Consider the following 17613-nt stretch of genomic DNA (forward strand, 5'->3'; position numbering starts at 1 on the left):
TCGATAGGAGTTTTATGTAGGAAATTCGTTTTATTTTAAATTTTTATAAGCTTAAAGATACAATATTTGGTTACTTTCTGTTACTGGGATGTCTGGGTCTCTCATGGCTGTTGCACTGTAGTTTCCTCTTGTACATATGCTGTCTACTTGAAAAACATTTCCTGTTTTCTGAAAAATCACTTTAAGGGAAATAACACCAATCAGATATTGCAAAGTCCTAGAATGCCTCTTCAGTGAATAAATAAGGAATGTTATCGGATTTTTGTGGTTCATTTAGTGTTATTTTGTTGGTAATTTTAATAGTTGGAATTTCAAGTGATTGTGTACTAAATTGACAGTTAATTGCAATACTCACATCCTTTTACAGTTTTGGTTAATGGACAAAATTTAATAGATTTATTGAATGTTACCCTTTAAATTCAGAAGATTAGTGGTCTTGTTTAAATGTTAACTTTTTTCTATTATTGAAATTCTTTTTTCTGTAATTAAGAGAAGTACCTGGGCCCAAATGTTATTGTTAACATAAAAAAAGATACGCAGTCTTCTAGTTAGCATTTCATAAAATCGATCCTTTGATAAATGTAGTTTTTAAGAGTAGAAATGCAGCAGCCATTAATATTTAAAATGTGTCGTCTCTTCATAAGTCTACGTGGACAGTAATTTTTCAACTAAAACCTGTGGCATTTATATTTTAAAGCATTGAAAATTTTACTCTTTCTACTTACAATAACGTGCAGTTATAAAAATTGTTACTTTTAATTGCTTACATACTTTTTTTCCTTAAAGTGGGTAAGAATTGTTCTGCAAATTAAGTCAAATGAATGAAAGCTCCCTTTTGTAACAGCACATTTGAAGAAAAGCACTGGGGGGGGAGGTGGTGACTGACTAGGCCTGTATTCCAAGAAATGGTACTTAGGTGTATGACAGCCTACTTTGTGTATGGAGGTAGTACAGAAATAATTCGTATAACCATTTACCTATTCTAAAGAATTTTGAGGTTTCTGATTTTATTCTTATTAATAACTTTGTTTTAGAAGATTGTTTTTTATTAAATCCAGAGTTATCTAGCTGCATATAATTCCTGTTTTATTCTTTCTCTACCAGAGAATGAAGATGAGCTGTTGGTTAGTCTTTGTTATTAAACATTTACATTTTTGAATATGGTTTATCCCTTCCTTTGACTGTTCCCTTTTGCACTCCCAATGTCTCAGGATCTAAAGCCCAGGACATATGTGGGTAATTAAGCAATCTGTACATTTCTAGATGACTGCTTTCCAGTTGTCTATATTCATTGCAGTGGTAGAGTATAAATTATTAAACTTAACAGTCAAAGTCAAGACCTGTAACTGATTTTTTACCCACTTCAGTTTAACGCATGCTGTAGAAACTATACAGATGTTCAGATTTGTTTCCTCACTAGTTGTATCGTCTATTGTGTTTGATTTTAATAATAGCAAATTCATAGGATTTTGATACAGCGAGGTTGTGCTATTAGATTTAGTTACGTCAAAAGATAATTCTATAATTTTGAAAGAAGATGGATCTAATCATTTTATTAAAAAAAATTCCAGTGGAGATACTAAAATGTCTGATATTAAATTTGTTCTAGGCAGTACAAGTAGTACTAGTGGTAGCAGTGGAAGCTCAACTAAAAATATCTGGGTTAGTGGACTTTCTTCTAATACCAAAGCTGCTGATTTGAAGAACCTTTTTGGCAAATATGGAAAGGTACGCTGCTTTTACCTGTTTATCTATCTTTCTCGTGTGTCCATTTGAAAGGAATTATATTCAAAACAATATTATATGAAACCTTCCAGTTTTTTTGTTTTTCTTAGGACTGGTTTAAGCATAATTATTGAATTCTGTGGTAACATAGAGTTCGTCCTATAATCTCACTCTGAGCCTGGGGATCTTTGTATTAAAAGCTCATATTACAGTTTTCTTTTTTTTTTTTTAATGTTTATTCATTTTTGAGAGACAGAGAGAGACAGAGCATGAGTGGGGGAGGAGCAGAGAGAGAGGGAGACACAGAATCCGAAGCAGGCTCCAGGCTCTGAGCTGTCAGCACAGAGCCCAATGCGGGGCTCAAATTCACAGACTGTGAGATCATAACCTGAGCTGAAGTCGGACGCTCAACTGATGGAGCCACCCAGGCGCCCCTAAAAGCTCATATTTTAAGCCCATTTCAGCCAAGGACTGAGTTATTCATCACATTCATCATGATTTTTCTAGGAACTAGAGTATCTAAGGCTAATCTAGTCATTTGGAAAATATTAGACAACGGGATATAGAATTTGGTGGGGGTGGGAACTGATACACCTGTCACCATATAGATTCCAGTACAGTAGTGGAAAAAAATGTAAAACTGGTGAAAATATCCTTCATCAGAAGTTGTGATATGTGCTATGATGGAAGAGTTGCCAAGAGAGCAGAAGGGGAGGCTCGACTGTGGTTGGTTCATCAGAAAAATATATACTGGCATATAAAGGGAAGATCTAACAGAAGAATAGCCAATAATTAAATGCATTAAATACTCAATTAATAGTTGTTGAATTGCATTGTACTCGATTTGTATCCCTTAGGGCACTCACTCCTTTCTTCCTTATATTTTTGTTTTCATTATATGTCATATGTAATCTACTCCAGTGTAAGCTCTTTTTTTCTTAAATGTTTATTTTGAGAGAGAGAGAGCATGCACACAGAAGTGGGGGAGGGGCAGAGAGAGAAGGAGAGGGAGAATCCCAAGCAGGCTCCATGCTGTCCCCGCAGAGCGTGACACAGGGCTCGATCCCTGTGTCCCAGGAACTGTGAGATCATAACTTGAGCCAAAATCAAGAGTTGGACTCTTAACTGACTGGAGGCACCCCTCCAGTGTAGTCTCTTTGATAGCAGGGACTTCGTCTGCTATACTTTAAGTGCATGCGGTAGGCTTTGAAATATTTGTTAAATTAATGACCAATATTGGTGAATAACCATTCATGAATGTTATAAAAATCTGTTCTGTTGATTTCAGAAGTCTTTTTTTTCTTCTTCTTCTAATATAGAGTTGCCTGAGTGTTAAGGATTCTTATAGGTGTCAGATAAACAACACTGAGAACTGTAGTCCTGTGATCAGCCTTGGTTTATTTTTTATTTTGTTTTCAGTAATTTATTGTTAGAGATATAAAAAGTTTTTTAATGCTGGCATTTCTTAGGACTAAAACTATATAAGGACACCGTGTACTTTTATAACAAGACATTGGGCTTTAAAACCAAGTTGTTGTTGGGGCAAGTCTGCCTTTCCCAGACTTGAGATAAAAGCTGATAGTTTCCAGCCATCCACACCACCCAGCCTCCTAAATTCCCTGTTTATCTCGTTTTGGCATTATGTCTGTCTCTCTTTTTGTTCAGCACTAGATTGTACTGCCACTTTTCTTCCTACTCATCCATCCCTGTTTCTCTTGACTTTGATAGAATTGAAATTCTTTGTCACTTTTATATTGGTGTATATTTTTAAAGCTCAAAGTGTATCTTTTTAGAGTATGTTTTTGTAGGGTGTGTTTTTAAGACTGCTTTTTTATATGTGGATGGTTCTTTATTCATTTTTTGAAATTTCTTAACTCATTGGAGAAAATTGTTAACACTCATTTAGAAACTTTCTAGAAAATTACCTCTTTTATTCCTCTAAGAGATTCAGGGTGGGCTTATGATAGGGGAAGTTTGGCCCAAATGCAATTGAGAATATTAATTTCTTTGCTTTCATTAATTGTGTCATTATTGCATTGATGTGACTGCTGTATTTTGGCTATAGAGTTGAAAATTTTAACACAAAACAAGTAGATTACAATTGCTTTTTGAGACTATTTTTTATTATTGTTTTTAATGTTTATTAATTTTCATAGAGGGACAGAGCGCAGGAGGGGGAGGGGTAGAGAGAGAAGGAGACCCGAAGCAGGCTCCAGGCTCTGAGCTGTCGGCACAGAGCCCGATGGGAGGGGCTGGAATTCAGGAACTGCAACATGATGACCTGAGCCGAAGTCGGATGCTTAACCGACTGAGCCACCCAAGTGCCCCTTGACGCTATTTTTTAAATGTTTATTTTGAGAGAGACAGACAGGGTGTGGGGGAGGACCAGAGAAAGAGAGAGGGAGAGAGAGAATCCCAATCAGGCTCTGTGGTATCAGTGCACAGCCCATCATGGAGCTCAGTCCCACGAACTGTGGTCTCATGACCTGAGCCGAAATCAAGAGTTGGACGTTTAACCGACTGACCCATCCAGGAGCCCGGTTTTTGATGCTTTAGATTTTTCCCCTGGATATTTACTGAGTACTTGTATTATAAGCAAAGTAGATAATGATCACAAGAATATGAACCAAAATAATAATATATATCCAAAATGTATCCATCATCACAAATTCATGTATCCTGAATATATCCTTTTATTTGATTAGTATTAGTTCTGAAGTTTGATCTATTCAGAAATGTATGTTGTGGTAAAGTTGTAAAACTTTGTCAAGTGTTATTTTATATTCTAGGTTCTGAGTGCAAAGGTAGTTACGAATGCTCGAAGTCCTGGGGCAAAGTGCTATGGCATTGTAACTATGTCTTCAAGCACAGAGGTATCCAGATGTATTGCACATCTTCATCGCACTGAGCTGCATGGACAGCTGATTTCTGTTGAAAAAGTAAGCTTGCCTAAATGTATATAAAACGGAGGTTACTTCGAGGGCTAGCAGTGCTCAATTTAAAGAGTTTACACCCATAGAGAGTAGAATTTGGAATAGTTTTTAAGTATTATTTTTATGTTTTTACTTCTGTTTTTTCCACATTTGCTCCCCAAAACATACTTTTTTGTGATCTGAAACATAACCTTAAAAAATACTGATATTTTTTTTTTCCTGTTTAAACCTTTCAGGTTAAAGGTGATCCTTCTAAGAAAGAATTGAAGAAAGAAAATGATGAAAAGAGTAGTTCAAGAAGTTCTGGAGACAAAAAAAACATGAGTGATAGAAGTAGCAAGTAAGGATTTATTTTTTTGATAAGCACTAGACTTTTTTGGAAAATTGCTGCAAAAGTTCTCATTATGTGTTTTTCCTGGGTGGTATGATCAGGACACAAGCCTCTGTGAAAAAAGAAGACAAAAGGTCATCTGAGAAATGTGAAAAAAAAGAAGGCAAGGATACTAAGAAAATAGAAGGTAAAGATGAGAAGAATGATAATGGATCAAGTGGCCAAACTTCAGAGTCGATTAAAAAAAGTGAAGAAAAGAAGCGAATAAGTATGCTTATGTATCTTTCTTCTCAATCCCTTTCTAATGCTTTCTACCATTTCATTTTTACAGTGGAAGGGAAAACCTGAGATCCCAGTCCAGATAAATATTTAAACTTCGTTGTTAGGTGTCACTGTGGTAGAAGGGGAAGTCTTCTTTTGTACTCTTGAGAAACAAGTGTGTTCTTCCATCTAAGCCCCTTTATGGTCATTGATAGCTGTGTGACTGAGTTGGGATCTTTTGTTGTTTTTGTTTTTTTCTTTTTTAATATGAAATTGATTGTCAAATGGTTTCCATAAGAGTTGGGATCTTTTGGTATCACTGAAAGTAATTATGTTTGTGGGTTGAGCTCTTTTTAAAGACTATTTGCAGTTAAGTTCTCATAGAATAAGTAGGTTTATTTATTTCATGCACTATGTTGTGAATATCTGGCTATCTAAGATTTCAGCATTTTTACATGATAGTTACTGTCTTTTTTAATGAGATCGTGTTTAGACATTTGTTTATGTAATTTTTTTTTTCCTCTTAGGTTCAAAGAGTCCAGGACATATGGTAATACTAGACCAAACTAAAGGAGATCATTGTAGGCCATCAAGAAGAGGAAGATATGAGAAAGTAAGTCTTTGAGAGGGCTGCTGTGTACTATTCTTCTGTTTTCAAAAGAAGATAATTCGGTATCTCTATAACTTGAAAATCAAGAAAAATAGAATGTCATTACTCTTTTAAATCTTTTTAAATGACCAGCTGAACTTGAAAACCAAAACTCCACATTATTTTAACTTCTGGTCCTGTTACACTTTTTTTCTTATAGATTCATGGAAGAAGCAAGGAAAAGGAAAGAGCTAGCCTAGATAAAAAAAGGGACAAAGACTATAGAAGGAAAGACATCTTGCCTTTTGAAAAGATGAAGGAACAAAGACTAAGAGAGCATTTAGTTCGCTTTGAAAGATTGCGACGAGCAATGGAACTTCGAAGGTAGGAAAAGTGTCTCTTTTATACCTGTCGTTACCTATAAGTACATCTTTAACACTAGTTACAAACCAGATTCCTAGAAATTGTATTCCCAAGAAAGCTGTTTGCCGCTTTTAAGAAATGCAGTAAAACCTAATGATTTCTTAAGTTTGCACAGCATTTTGTAATTTACCAAGTACCTTTCCATCTGTTCTCTCTGTCTCAGCTGTTCTGTACGGTTAGGTGTGCCCATTATCTGATTGAAAAAATGGAGGCCCAGAGAGGCTAAAAGACTCTTCCAAATGCCACATGGCTAATGAGTGGCAGAGTCGGGACTCAGACCCAAGTCTTCTGACTCCAAGTCCAATGCTCTTTCCTCTACTCCAAAGCTGCCGCCATGAAAAACATTTTAAAGGAAAAAATGATGGTGACATAAGATAGCCTCAACGTAATCTATAGGTTCTCAAGTATCTATTTTATACCTGTCTTTACCTGTAGGTATATCTTTAACACTAGTTATAAACCAGATTTCTGGAAATTGAAAGGAAGTGAAGGAATTTTGCCTTGTGAACCTTAATGTGTTCAAGCTCTGTCTCAAAGCAAGCATTCTCTTTAAAACAGAGAACAAAACAAAACATTTTCAATTTTTAGTGGCAGTATCTATCTCAACAGTTTGCCATGAATGCCAGTTTGCTTTCATATGTCAATTTTTTGATGCCACTTAAAATATTCTTGTGATAGTGTTTTATAATATAAATTTCCAAATATTAACCTGTCTCATTGAGAGGTCTTTTATCATGGGATTTCATCTATTCGTTCACAGGAGCGTCAGGAATTACCAGACACTTGTGATGACTTAAATAGTACTGTGATTGCCACACACTTTATTAGAGAGAAATAATCCTCGCATTGCTCAGAATCCATTTGCTTTTTTTTGATGAAGTCCTAATATGCTGAGCTTCCTATTTAGATGACAGATCAGGAGGAGAGCGTGGGAGCTGCTAGAGCAGGGATTCTCATGCCTATCAGACCAGCACCCCTGTTATGTTAAAAAAAAGTTGCAGCGTCCTCTTTACTCTGCTGAAATGTAATTGATGCATAATAGGCCTACAAATGTGTTATATGCCTATGCAAATAATTTCCAAAAAACCAATATAATGCCTTAATTCTAATACAAAGGAGAAATAAAAGTAAATTATAATGAAGCATATATTCCAGATATGAATGTTTAGGCACGACTCTCTAGAAGACCTAATGAAGTAGTCAGATGTTTACAACCCTCTTTAGATTCAATGAGAATGTGACAGCTACAAATGCAGACTGATATTGGTGTGTCGTTTTGGTAAGTCAAATGCCAGGAGTGGTGTTGGCATTACAACATGATTTCTGAAATGGTGAACGACTCTTGGTGAAGGTCTTAAGAAAGTATAATTTTCCTTCTAATTGACATGGAGTTGCATTCCTGGAAATTTTAGTGTATATAAAACCATGCCAACCATGCAACCATGCAAACCAACCAACCTAGCATGTATTCACAATGAGTGAAGCTCTAGGCTCCAGTTTTTTTAAAGGTGATTTTGTTTTGTTTTAATGACATGAATGTCCATTATGACATTTGAAAGTATAATGAATATTGGACAGATTTTTTTGCTGTGCTGAACTATCTGACCATTCCATGCAGTGTAAGCTATCTAGAATCCTTGGTCCCCATTCACTCAGTGCTGCTGCTAATGGCTCCGATGGTCATTGGGATAATTTAAAGTGCCCCTCAGATTTCCATGGGAGCAGTACTGACCCACTGAGAACCACTGGGTGGCTAGAGGAAGACATGCTGATAGAGCACACTGAGGGCCTTAGAGTGAGGGGATGACAGAAATGTGAAAAGTCCCAATACGTTACCTTCATTAAGTTCAGCAAACATTTGAACTGCCTCCTGACTCAAAGAATCACGGGCTAGTGAACAGCAAAAAAGCCCTTAAGGGCAACCATCTTATTATATATAGCATCTGCTATAATTCATGTTGATGGATATGATCCCAAGTCACCAAAATAAGGTCTACTTTGTTTAAGGAGATAGAACACATACTAGCTACTGGAAAATTTCCTGTCAAAAACAGAAGTTGTAGTTTTGTAAACATATTTGTAGAATATGTCCTTATTAAAATGTTGATTAACTAATGGGCTATTATTATAGTGGGATTTTTATTTAAACAGGAATCCTCTAAGAGGCAACTACTCTATAAAATTCAGCTGCTCAGTTGACAATCTTAATAAATAAGTGACAGCATTGGAATCTGTTTAAAGTTTTATTTTGAGTTCTCTTTCCAATTACATTAAAACTACTTAGATTGAGTTGAAGTTTAAACTTGCCAACCACAAGGAAAAATTCAAACTCAAAAGCTATTCTCTTTCACACAGTGCTAGCATAATTTAAGTATTTCTAAATACTGATTTTTGTTAGACGAAGAGAGATTGCAGAAAGAGAGCGTCGAGAGCGAGAACGCATTAGAATAATTCGTGAACGGGAAGAACGGGAACGCTTACAGAGAGAGAGAGAGCGCCTAGAAATTGAAAGGCAAAAACTAGAGAGAGAGAGAATGGAACGCGAACGCTTGGAAAGGGAACGCATTCGTATTGAACAGGTGCAGTCAGAAAATCTTTTCATCTTAAATAACTGACCTTTTTCAAACCCTGTGATTTTTGCCCTAAAATTTGCTTTACTTGTTGTAAAGCTTCTATAGAATGAGTTCAGCTGATGAGCATTTATTGAGTGCCCCTGAAAGATAACCATCAGTTAGGTGCTAGTTAAAAATACATTTAGCAGTGACTTTGTTCTGGCCAATTGGTAGTAACTCGAACTCTGCAATATCATGGCAGCCTAATAGTCTGAGCATAGGACTATGAGTCCAGAGTAGTTGTAATCCAGGCTCTGTCACTATCCCAGTCTCAGCACATCATAACTTATTTCCTTACATATTAGAGTGGGAATGATTTCCCAAGGCTGGAAGGAAATAATGCCTCTCTTTGCAGAATTGCATCAAAGCATTTAGTTTCCATACATATTTAGAACTTTATTTCTAATTCCCTTTAGGTGCTTTTGTTTCAATCAAATGATGAAACTGAATCTGACCTTCCCAATTACTTGCCAGCTTTCACCACCCAATCTCTGTTATTTTTAAATGTTGCAGAACAATAGCCATAGTCTAGATTACTGATTTCTGATTTCTGAAGTCAGTTTTGTTTATGTATTTGTCCCAGGTATGTGTTTTGCCTGGTGCTTGCCTATGGTGGTTTCTTAATGACAGGATGAAAACAAGGTTGCGCATGTACTTACCTTATGTTTTCATTTTGCATTGGTTGGTTCTTCCTTCTGTGTTGTCTGAAGGAACGTCGTAAGGAAGCTGAACGTATTGCTCGAGAACGAGAGGAACTGAGAAGGCAACAGCAACAGCTTCGTTATGAACAAGAAAAAAGGAATTCTTTGAAACGCCCACGTGATGTAGATCATAGGTAGTTGCCTGCTTTCTTCTTTAACAGTTACATTTGTTACCTTATGCCTTTTAAACTAAGACTGACCAGGGAATTAGAAACTACAGGCAACTGTCACTGGAATAAAAGGTCATGATCAGTAGGGATGGGAATGATTGCAGGACTGGAGTGGATCCAGTGCATTGTCAAGTAGGAAGAGTCTGCTCTCTTTCCCTTTCCCTTCCTAATGGCACATGTTTTTCCATTATGACTGGAAATACATGATTATACTGGGCTTCCGTGATGCTTCTCAAACTCAGACCCATTTGAAAATTCTTACAGGTTAATGCAGATAAACTTGGAAGTTACAAACTTGGGTTGTCTGTGTTCATGCTGCTTAATAGTTTTCAAAATATATATAGTTATTTAATTTTTTATCTCATAAATTCTATGAGATTTAGTTGGTTGTGTTGAAAAATACATGGAATGAATGAATTGTGCTTGGGACTTACCTGTGTAACTTCCAAAGTTAAACATAACTGAAAACGTTGTTAGAATTTTATTATAAAATGGTATCTGTTTTTTCCATTTACGAATTTTAAAACAGACCATTTTTCAACTATTTCCTCGCCTGTGAACTTCCTCTAACACTATAGGACTTCATGCAGTCTGATAATTAATTCTTTGCTAGCTTGTTCTTGTAACAGTGTTTTGTGTCTTGAGTTTATTAGCCTTCTGTGTCCACAGTTCCTAGCATGTGGTATGTATGACTCCAAATAAGTGTTGTTGGTTTATTATAAAACTAATTTATATAAATGAGCAAATATTTCTCTTCAAGGCGAGATGATCCTTACTGGAGCGAGAATAAAAAGTTGTCTCTAGATACAGATGCACGATTCAGCCATGGATCTGACTATTCTCGCCAGCAGAACAGATTTAATGACTTTGATCACCGAGAGAGGAGCAGGTTTCCTGAGAGTTCAACAGTACAGTCATCATCTTTTGAAAGGTAGATGCCTTTTTTAAAGTTACTGTATTTGGTACATGAGCTTTGCTAATGATATGTTTGGTTCTCTATTAAAACTTAAGTACAGGGGCGCCTGGGTGGCGCAGTCGGTTAAGCGTCCGACTTCAGCCAGGTCACGATCTCGCGGTCCGGGAGTTCGAGCCCCGCGTCGGGCTCTGGGCTGATGGCTCAGAGCCTGGAGCTTGTTTCCGATTCTGTGTCTCCCTCTCTCTCTGCCCCTCCCCTGTTCATGCTCTGTCTCTCTCTGTCCCAAAAATAAATAAACGTTGAAAAAAAAAAATTAAAAAAAATAAAATAAAACTTAAGTACAACAGGTCAGGCCTGAGTGTTCAGAACAAATTGTGTGTTTGGTTTCTGTTTTCATTAATTTAATAAATTCACATAATTAATTTATGTAGCTAGAATTCAATGTTCAAAATTAGTTTGGGGTACCTGGCTGGCTCAGTCTATGGTAGAGCATGTGACTCTTGATCTTGGGGTCGTGAGTTCAAGCCCCACACAGAGTATGGAGATTGCTTGAATAAATAAATTAAAAAAAAAAAAAAAAGCTTTACTAGGCCACTATAACAAGGTCAAGTAGATTGGCTTTATCTTTTTAACTTTGTTTAAAACTAGGTGGGAATACTGTTAGCTTTGGATGTGCCTCAACTGTTAAGAACAGTATGACATCCTTCAGGTTGGTAGTCACTAGAGTGTTTGATGTAATTTCCCCAGATGCTAAAAAACAATTTTCACGCCAAACATTTAGCTCATTTTAAAAGAATATAAATTATTGATTATAATAATAGTTGTGGCTTTTTTGGTGGCTTTGCCTTAAGTTAATTTTTAAAGAACTGTAATTTTTGTAAGTTATGCAAATAAAATTAAGAAAAATAGGGCCAAATAAGTACGTCTCAGGACCTGTGTTCTTTGTTTTGGATAATCAACAGGCGAGAACGCTTTGTTGGTCAAAGTGAAGGGAAGAAAACACGTCCTACTGCACGAAGAGAAGATCCAGGTTTTGAAAGGTATCCCAAAAGTTTCAGTGATTCCAGAAGAAATGAGCCTCCACCACCAAGAAATGAACTTAGAGAAACGGACAGGAGAGAAGTCCGGGGAGAACGAGATGAGAGGAGAACGGTAATCATCCATGACAGGCCTGATATCACTCACCCTAGACATCCTCGAGAAGCAGGGCCCAATCCATCCAGACCAACCACCTGGAAAAGTGATGGCGGCATGTCCACTGACAAACGGGAAGCAAGGTATTTGTGTAGTTTTCAGTGTCTAACTGGTGGTACATAACGAATTTGGGTTTAGGGAAAAAAGATGTTAGGGCATCTGACTGACTCAGTTGGAAGAGCATGCGACTCTTCATCTCAGGGTCAGGGGTTCGAGCCCCACATGGTGTAGAGATTACTTAAATAAATAAAACCTAAAAAAATTAAAAAAAAAAATTTTTTTTAAGGTGTAAAAGAATTTTGATTGTAGATATCTTTGGGTTTTGTTTAACAGAGTTGAAAGGCCGGAACGATCGGGGAGGGAAGTATCAGGACACAGTGTGAGAGGGGCTCCCCCTGGGAATCGCAGCAGTGCTTCCAGCTATGGAAACAGAGAGGGAGACAGAGGCGTAATCACAGACCGAGGAAGTGGAACACAGGTAAGTGCTTGAGAGTTTATTGTCCACTCTTCTGTAATAAATAAGAGGACTTATTTTTTAAGTTTTTTTTTTTTTTAAACGTTTATTTGTCTATTTTTGAGAGAGAGAGCACGTGGGAGGGTCAGAGAGAGGAGACAATCCCAAGCAGGCTCCATACTGTCATCACAGGTCCCAAGGTGGGGCTCAAACTCTCAGAATCGTGAGATCATGTCCTGAGCTGAAATCAAGAGTTGGACGCTCAACCTACTGAGCCACCCAGGTGCCCCAAGGACTTAAAATTTTGATGAAGCCTGGATTAGTTAGATTAGAATGATTGGGAGACTAGTTTCTATCAAAGATCTTAAAGTCTTTCATATTTTACTGTCAGTAATTGAACATCACTACAAAGAAGTAGGATACTAGCCCTGAAAGTCTGATGCCATTTTTATTAAAATTCCTACTGAAATTTGAGCATTATTAAATTTTGTAGATGAGCCTTCCTAGTGAATGAATGTTTTATTTCTCTTTAAGAAATTGAGGCTTTCATACTAGATGCAAAAATCTTTGGCCTCTACTTGTGTTTCCCTTTCACTTTTCCTTTTGTTTGTCCAGTCCTCCCCTTGTTCATTCAGTAGTTTATAGTGTAGAATTGAGATGTGATTTTTGTGTCTTTTTCTTTTAATTCTAAAGGTAGGTGGGTGAAATATTTCATATTTTTAAATTGCTTTTTATTCTTGTGATACTTTATTGACTTGATTATTTTGGAAGTTAATGAACCTGGCCAAAGCGAAGTATCTTCATCTCTTAATAACTCAAATGACCTTTCAACGAATCTGAAAGCATTCTATTGATGAAATACTGGCATATGAGTTGACAGTAGCACAAATAGAAAATCTTCCTAAATTACACACAAGAAAGAATTCTGAAATGTGTGTGTGTGTCCATTCTTCAACCTGCATTATAGTATGAAGCTCTGTTTTGTATTTGAATACATATTGGATTTTGTAGTGGTATACTTGACTGGAAATTTTTTTAATCCCTTGACATTCTAGCTATACCACTATACATTTTCCATTTCATCCAGAGCACTTATGAAATGGATTTGGGAGTGCATTATAAGCTTTCATGTTTTAAGTAAGTTGAAATGTTCACTGGATCAGTTCATTGATTTCTTTGCCCTGAACATAACTTTCAAGACGGGGTGTAAATCCAGACATTCTGCCCTATTTACAGTAACACTTAAGGAAGGCAGTCTCACAGAGTAGCCCCTGTATTCAGATATCCATTCAGAAAAGATGTTCTGAGGAGGAGATCCTGTCCCTGCCTTGACAATTCTGTTTTTCATAATGTATGTTGTTCTGCCAGTATTACACCTATGTAGAGTACCTTCAGCTTTATTTTCTGTAGACTAAGTATTGTCACTTTTGACTCTGCTTTTCTTGGATCCTTAGTTCTGTGGCTTTTGTTTCTTTATGTTCACTACTCTGCTTTTCTCGTCATGTATGTAAGACCTTGTAAGAGTCATAGCATTGATGAGTACCGTGTGAAATAAGACGGCGATTCGCGTGTCTCTGTGCTGTTTGAGTGTTGAGCATATACCCCACCTTGATTTGTCTTCAGGTTTTGACCTTTCACTGTGCCTTCTTACATACCTATAAATCAATGCATGATATGCATATCTAGAAATACTCGAAGTCATGAAGGACATGCATGCTAGAAGGTATGGAAATAGAAATGACAGTGCTGAATCATTGCCCCCTTACCCTACCCTGAAGCCCGAGCAGCTTCTCAATATGAAGTAGTTGGAAACCCTTTGCATATCCTCTTGTATTATTCACCAGTTTTCTTCTCAGACATCGTGTTGATTTGCTTCCGACATTAAGAGCACACCAACATAGTGAGTTGGCATGAGGCTGAGGGTATCATGACCTTTCTTTTAATATGTGATTCTTTAGCACTATCCTGAAGAGCGACATGTGGTTGAACGCCATGGACGGGACACAAGTGGACCAAGGAAAGAGTGGCATGGTCCACCTTCTCAAGGGCCTGGCTATCACGATGCAAGGCGAATGGGTGATGGCCGGACAGGAGCGGGCATGATAACCCAACATGCGAGGTAAGTAGTTATTCGGTTAAGACTTTTCTGGCAGCATATATCCAAACCTTTGTCCTTTCCTTAAAGGGCAAAATAATTTCTGAGAGATTAAATTGCAGCTGGTAACAAACAGCCCTAGCCCTGCCCTGCCCAAACATTTCTCCATATTAACTCAAAATCTCCCAGAGATTTTATGTAGGGCAGCTAATGGTAATTTGTTAGTTTACATTGGCATTCTGCCATATGGATCGAGATACAGGTACGTGTGTGTCTTAGAAACCAGTAGATGATGAACATTAACTTCATGTTGGAGTCGTGATCTTGTTCAGTGCCTGTCACTCCTAAAAGTTCTGGAAAGGAAGAGGAAACAAAATATATTCTGCTTCCTTCCTTTTCAAATAGGTCTAGCAAAAATTTTGGATAGTTAACTAACCCAAAGCCTGTGTATATTCTAAGAGATGAGCTTCATTTTCCCTGTGCACTAACATCCATCGTGGCCCCTCAGCTGGCAAATCTTTGGCCTGTCCCGGTCTTCCTTGCCCTTCTTTCTTTCCCATTCCCCTGTCTTAGAAGAGGGGGCTTGACTCGGTGATCTCAGTTACTGCTATTCTGTTGGTCACTTCTACCATCAGACTTGAGTGAGTGTTAATTATATTTGGGCCTGCACAGCCTCATCACTCATTTCTGTCTTTGGGTCTAAAGGTTACCAATGCCTTTTTTCTTGATTAATCTATATCTCTTTATTTTCTGAGTTCTCGAGCTCCTTGGCAGTTAAGCACTGTTTCTCATTGCTGCTTTTTCTTTTTTGTGTGACCCACATGTTTTCTAATGCATCATATTTTTTTCCTCACCTTTTTTATTTCCTTTGCCGGCTCCTTCAGATGGTTGAACTTTAAACACCACTCTATATTTAGCTCTGTATTATGATCTTTATGTAAATACTTTGCTCTCTCTCTAAATTCAGGGTCACAGGCAAACTCATTCCTCTCCTGTTTCAGATCTTCACGTCCCATTTGTCGTCTCTAGCTTCTTTTAATTTGTTGGTGCCACTGTTCATCTCATTCACCTGGACTGGGCCTCATCTTTACATTTCTTCATTCCTAGCATAAATATGTAAATGTGGTTCTGTTTTTAAAGAAGAGTTATAGTAGCTATGCTTTCTTCCTCATTTCAGCTTCTATCTGAGCTTCTCAAATTAGTCTTTTTCCTTCTCCGTTACGCATACTATTTACAAATTTAATTGTTAGAAATGTTTTCATACACCATTTACTTGGTTCCAAAGCCACAAGCTTTGGTCTTATTCTACTTAAAGCGTTTTACCATCAGTTTTTATCTCCCAAATTGGTTGTAGGTTTTTTTGGTGTGCCTTTTTTCTTGCGTCTCTCATTAGTACCTACTATGTTGCATTAAACATATAAAAAGTCAACCTTCCTCCAGAATCCAAAAATATTGCTGTGACAATGTCCTGTAGCTCAGTGGTTCAAGTTCCTCATTGATGCTGATGCTGCTGATCTGGGGACGACACTCTGAGGGCTGCTGCTCTGTTCCATTCATGTGCACACCAGTAAATGGCTTACTCTGAGGAAGGGACTTTGAAGCAAGAGTGCCCAAGTTTGTTTGTTTGTTTGTTTGTTTATTTATTTATTTTAAATGTTTTTATTTATATTTGAGACAGAGAGAGAGCATGAGCGGGGAAGGGGCAGAGAGAGAGGGAGACACAGAATCTGAAGCAAGCTCCAGGCTCTGAGCTGTCAGCACAGAGCCTGATGCAGGGCTTGAACTCACAGACTGAGATCATGACCTGAGCTGAAGTCGGACGCTTAACCACCTGAGCCAGCCAGGCGCCCCAAGAGTGCCCAAGTTTAAGTCCTCATTCCCCCATTTATTAGCTGTGACCTTGAGCAAGTCACTTAGCCTCCAGATCTCAGTTTCCTCATCAATAAAGAGGAGTTTGTAAATGGTACTTACCTCACAGAACTGTTGAAAAGAATGTTATTTAATATGGGTAGAGTACAAAGAACAACAGTGCCTGGTAAATGATAAGCACTTTATAGGTATTAGCTATAATTTATTCTTTTGTTCTTGACAGTTTTTTCTTTTAAACCTTTTTCAGTAATGCATCCCCAATTAATAGAATTGTACAAATCAGTGGCAATTCCATGCCAAGAGGAAGTGGCTCCGGATTTAAGCCATTTAAGGGTGGACCTCCGCGACGATTCTGAAAATTAGCTCTCTGCCATGGTTTCAAGATAATTTATTGAAATCTCCTGTAAACTTTACTTGACTCCTTACGAAGAGGACCTCTGACTTGCTTGAGAGTTTTGTCAGACTTTTCTTTTTTTCTCTTTTTTTAAAATTTAACATGATTGCTTTTCTCAATTTTGGAGAAGATGTTTAAATAGTTCCGTTGTAACTTTTAATAGTTTTGTGTATCATTGAACTTTTTTTCTTGCAGCACCGAGACACATTTGAAAGGATGGAATCAAAACCATTTTGTTGAACTCTGTGTGAATATAAAGAGTAGTTTGCAGCTGTGTGGTAGTAGTTTAATTTGCAGCATTAGCTCCGTGGTGTCAGGCTCTAGAGTTCCTTCTTGTCACCAAGCATTTTCAGCCTCCATTTTGAAGGCTGTCGAAGCTTAAAACGTCTGCTGTCTAATTTTTAGAGAATAAGATTGTTCCTTGCATTTCTGAGTATTATGTAACCTATTTTTGCAGAAGGTACTGTTACATTAAGTGCATCTGTGTATCCTGGTTTAAAAAAATGTACTCTTTTTTGAAATAAACCTTCCTATTCTGTATAGTTGCTAAAGCGTTGAGAACCTTTTTAATTGTAAAATGAGAGCCGATTTTCAGGTTAGTGTAGCAGCACACTTGTTCAGGTTTGCATGGTATGAAACCAAATAGATGAACGAAACCTTGGCCATGAGGTTTGTATCACTGAGGTTTTTAGACTGAGTTGTGCAGGTAAGTGCACTTGTAGGTAATCTGCACTATTTGGTGGATAAATCCCACCTCTGGGAGTTGTGTGGGTACTAATGTTTCCATGTTCCCAACTATGTTGAGAACTGGAAAAAACCCAGGTTCTAGATTGGTGAATCAGTTGGGTTTTGTAAATACTTGTATGTGGGAAGGCATTGTTGTCTCTGTGAAAATAAAAATCCACACCTGGAAGTGTATGTGTCTTTGTTTCCAGCGTTTTAGATG

At 37.4% G+C, this 17613-nt stretch overlaps 1 protein-coding gene across 6 annotated transcripts in view; it reads left to right on the forward strand.

The window, feature by feature from the left end:
- Nucleotides 1-17212, forward strand: part of SLTM (SAFB like transcription modulator) — a 44661-nt gene extending 27449 nt beyond the window's left edge. For all 6 annotated transcript variants that reach the window (XM_027067372.2, XM_027067374.2, XM_027067369.2 and 3 more), the window contains 13 exons: nucleotides 1610-1728; nucleotides 4515-4664; nucleotides 4895-4998; nucleotides 5091-5257; nucleotides 5778-5863; nucleotides 6060-6223; nucleotides 8661-8841; nucleotides 9585-9709; nucleotides 10506-10676; nucleotides 11624-11938; nucleotides 12189-12333; nucleotides 14268-14428; nucleotides 16521-17212. In XM_027067372.2, the coding sequence (XP_026923173.1) occupies nucleotides 1610-1728; nucleotides 4515-4664; nucleotides 4895-4998; nucleotides 5091-5257; nucleotides 5778-5863; nucleotides 6060-6223; nucleotides 8661-8841; nucleotides 9585-9709; nucleotides 10506-10676; nucleotides 11624-11938; nucleotides 12189-12333; nucleotides 14268-14428; nucleotides 16521-16629 (1997 nt within the window). In that variant the 3' untranslated portion in view covers nucleotides 16630-17212. The remainder of the gene's footprint in view (nucleotides 1-1609; nucleotides 1729-4514; nucleotides 4665-4894; nucleotides 4999-5090; nucleotides 5258-5777; nucleotides 5864-6059; nucleotides 6224-8660; nucleotides 8842-9584; nucleotides 9710-10505; nucleotides 10677-11623; nucleotides 11939-12188; nucleotides 12334-14267; nucleotides 14429-16520) is intronic.
- Nucleotides 17213-17613: the final 401 nt, after the last annotated feature.

The sequence above is a fragment of the Acinonyx jubatus genome, chromosome B3 (assembly GCF_027475565.1).
Source record: "Acinonyx jubatus isolate Ajub_Pintada_27869175 chromosome B3, VMU_Ajub_asm_v1.0, whole genome shotgun sequence".
Taxonomy (NCBI): Eukaryota; Metazoa; Chordata; class Mammalia; order Carnivora; family Felidae; genus Acinonyx; species Acinonyx jubatus.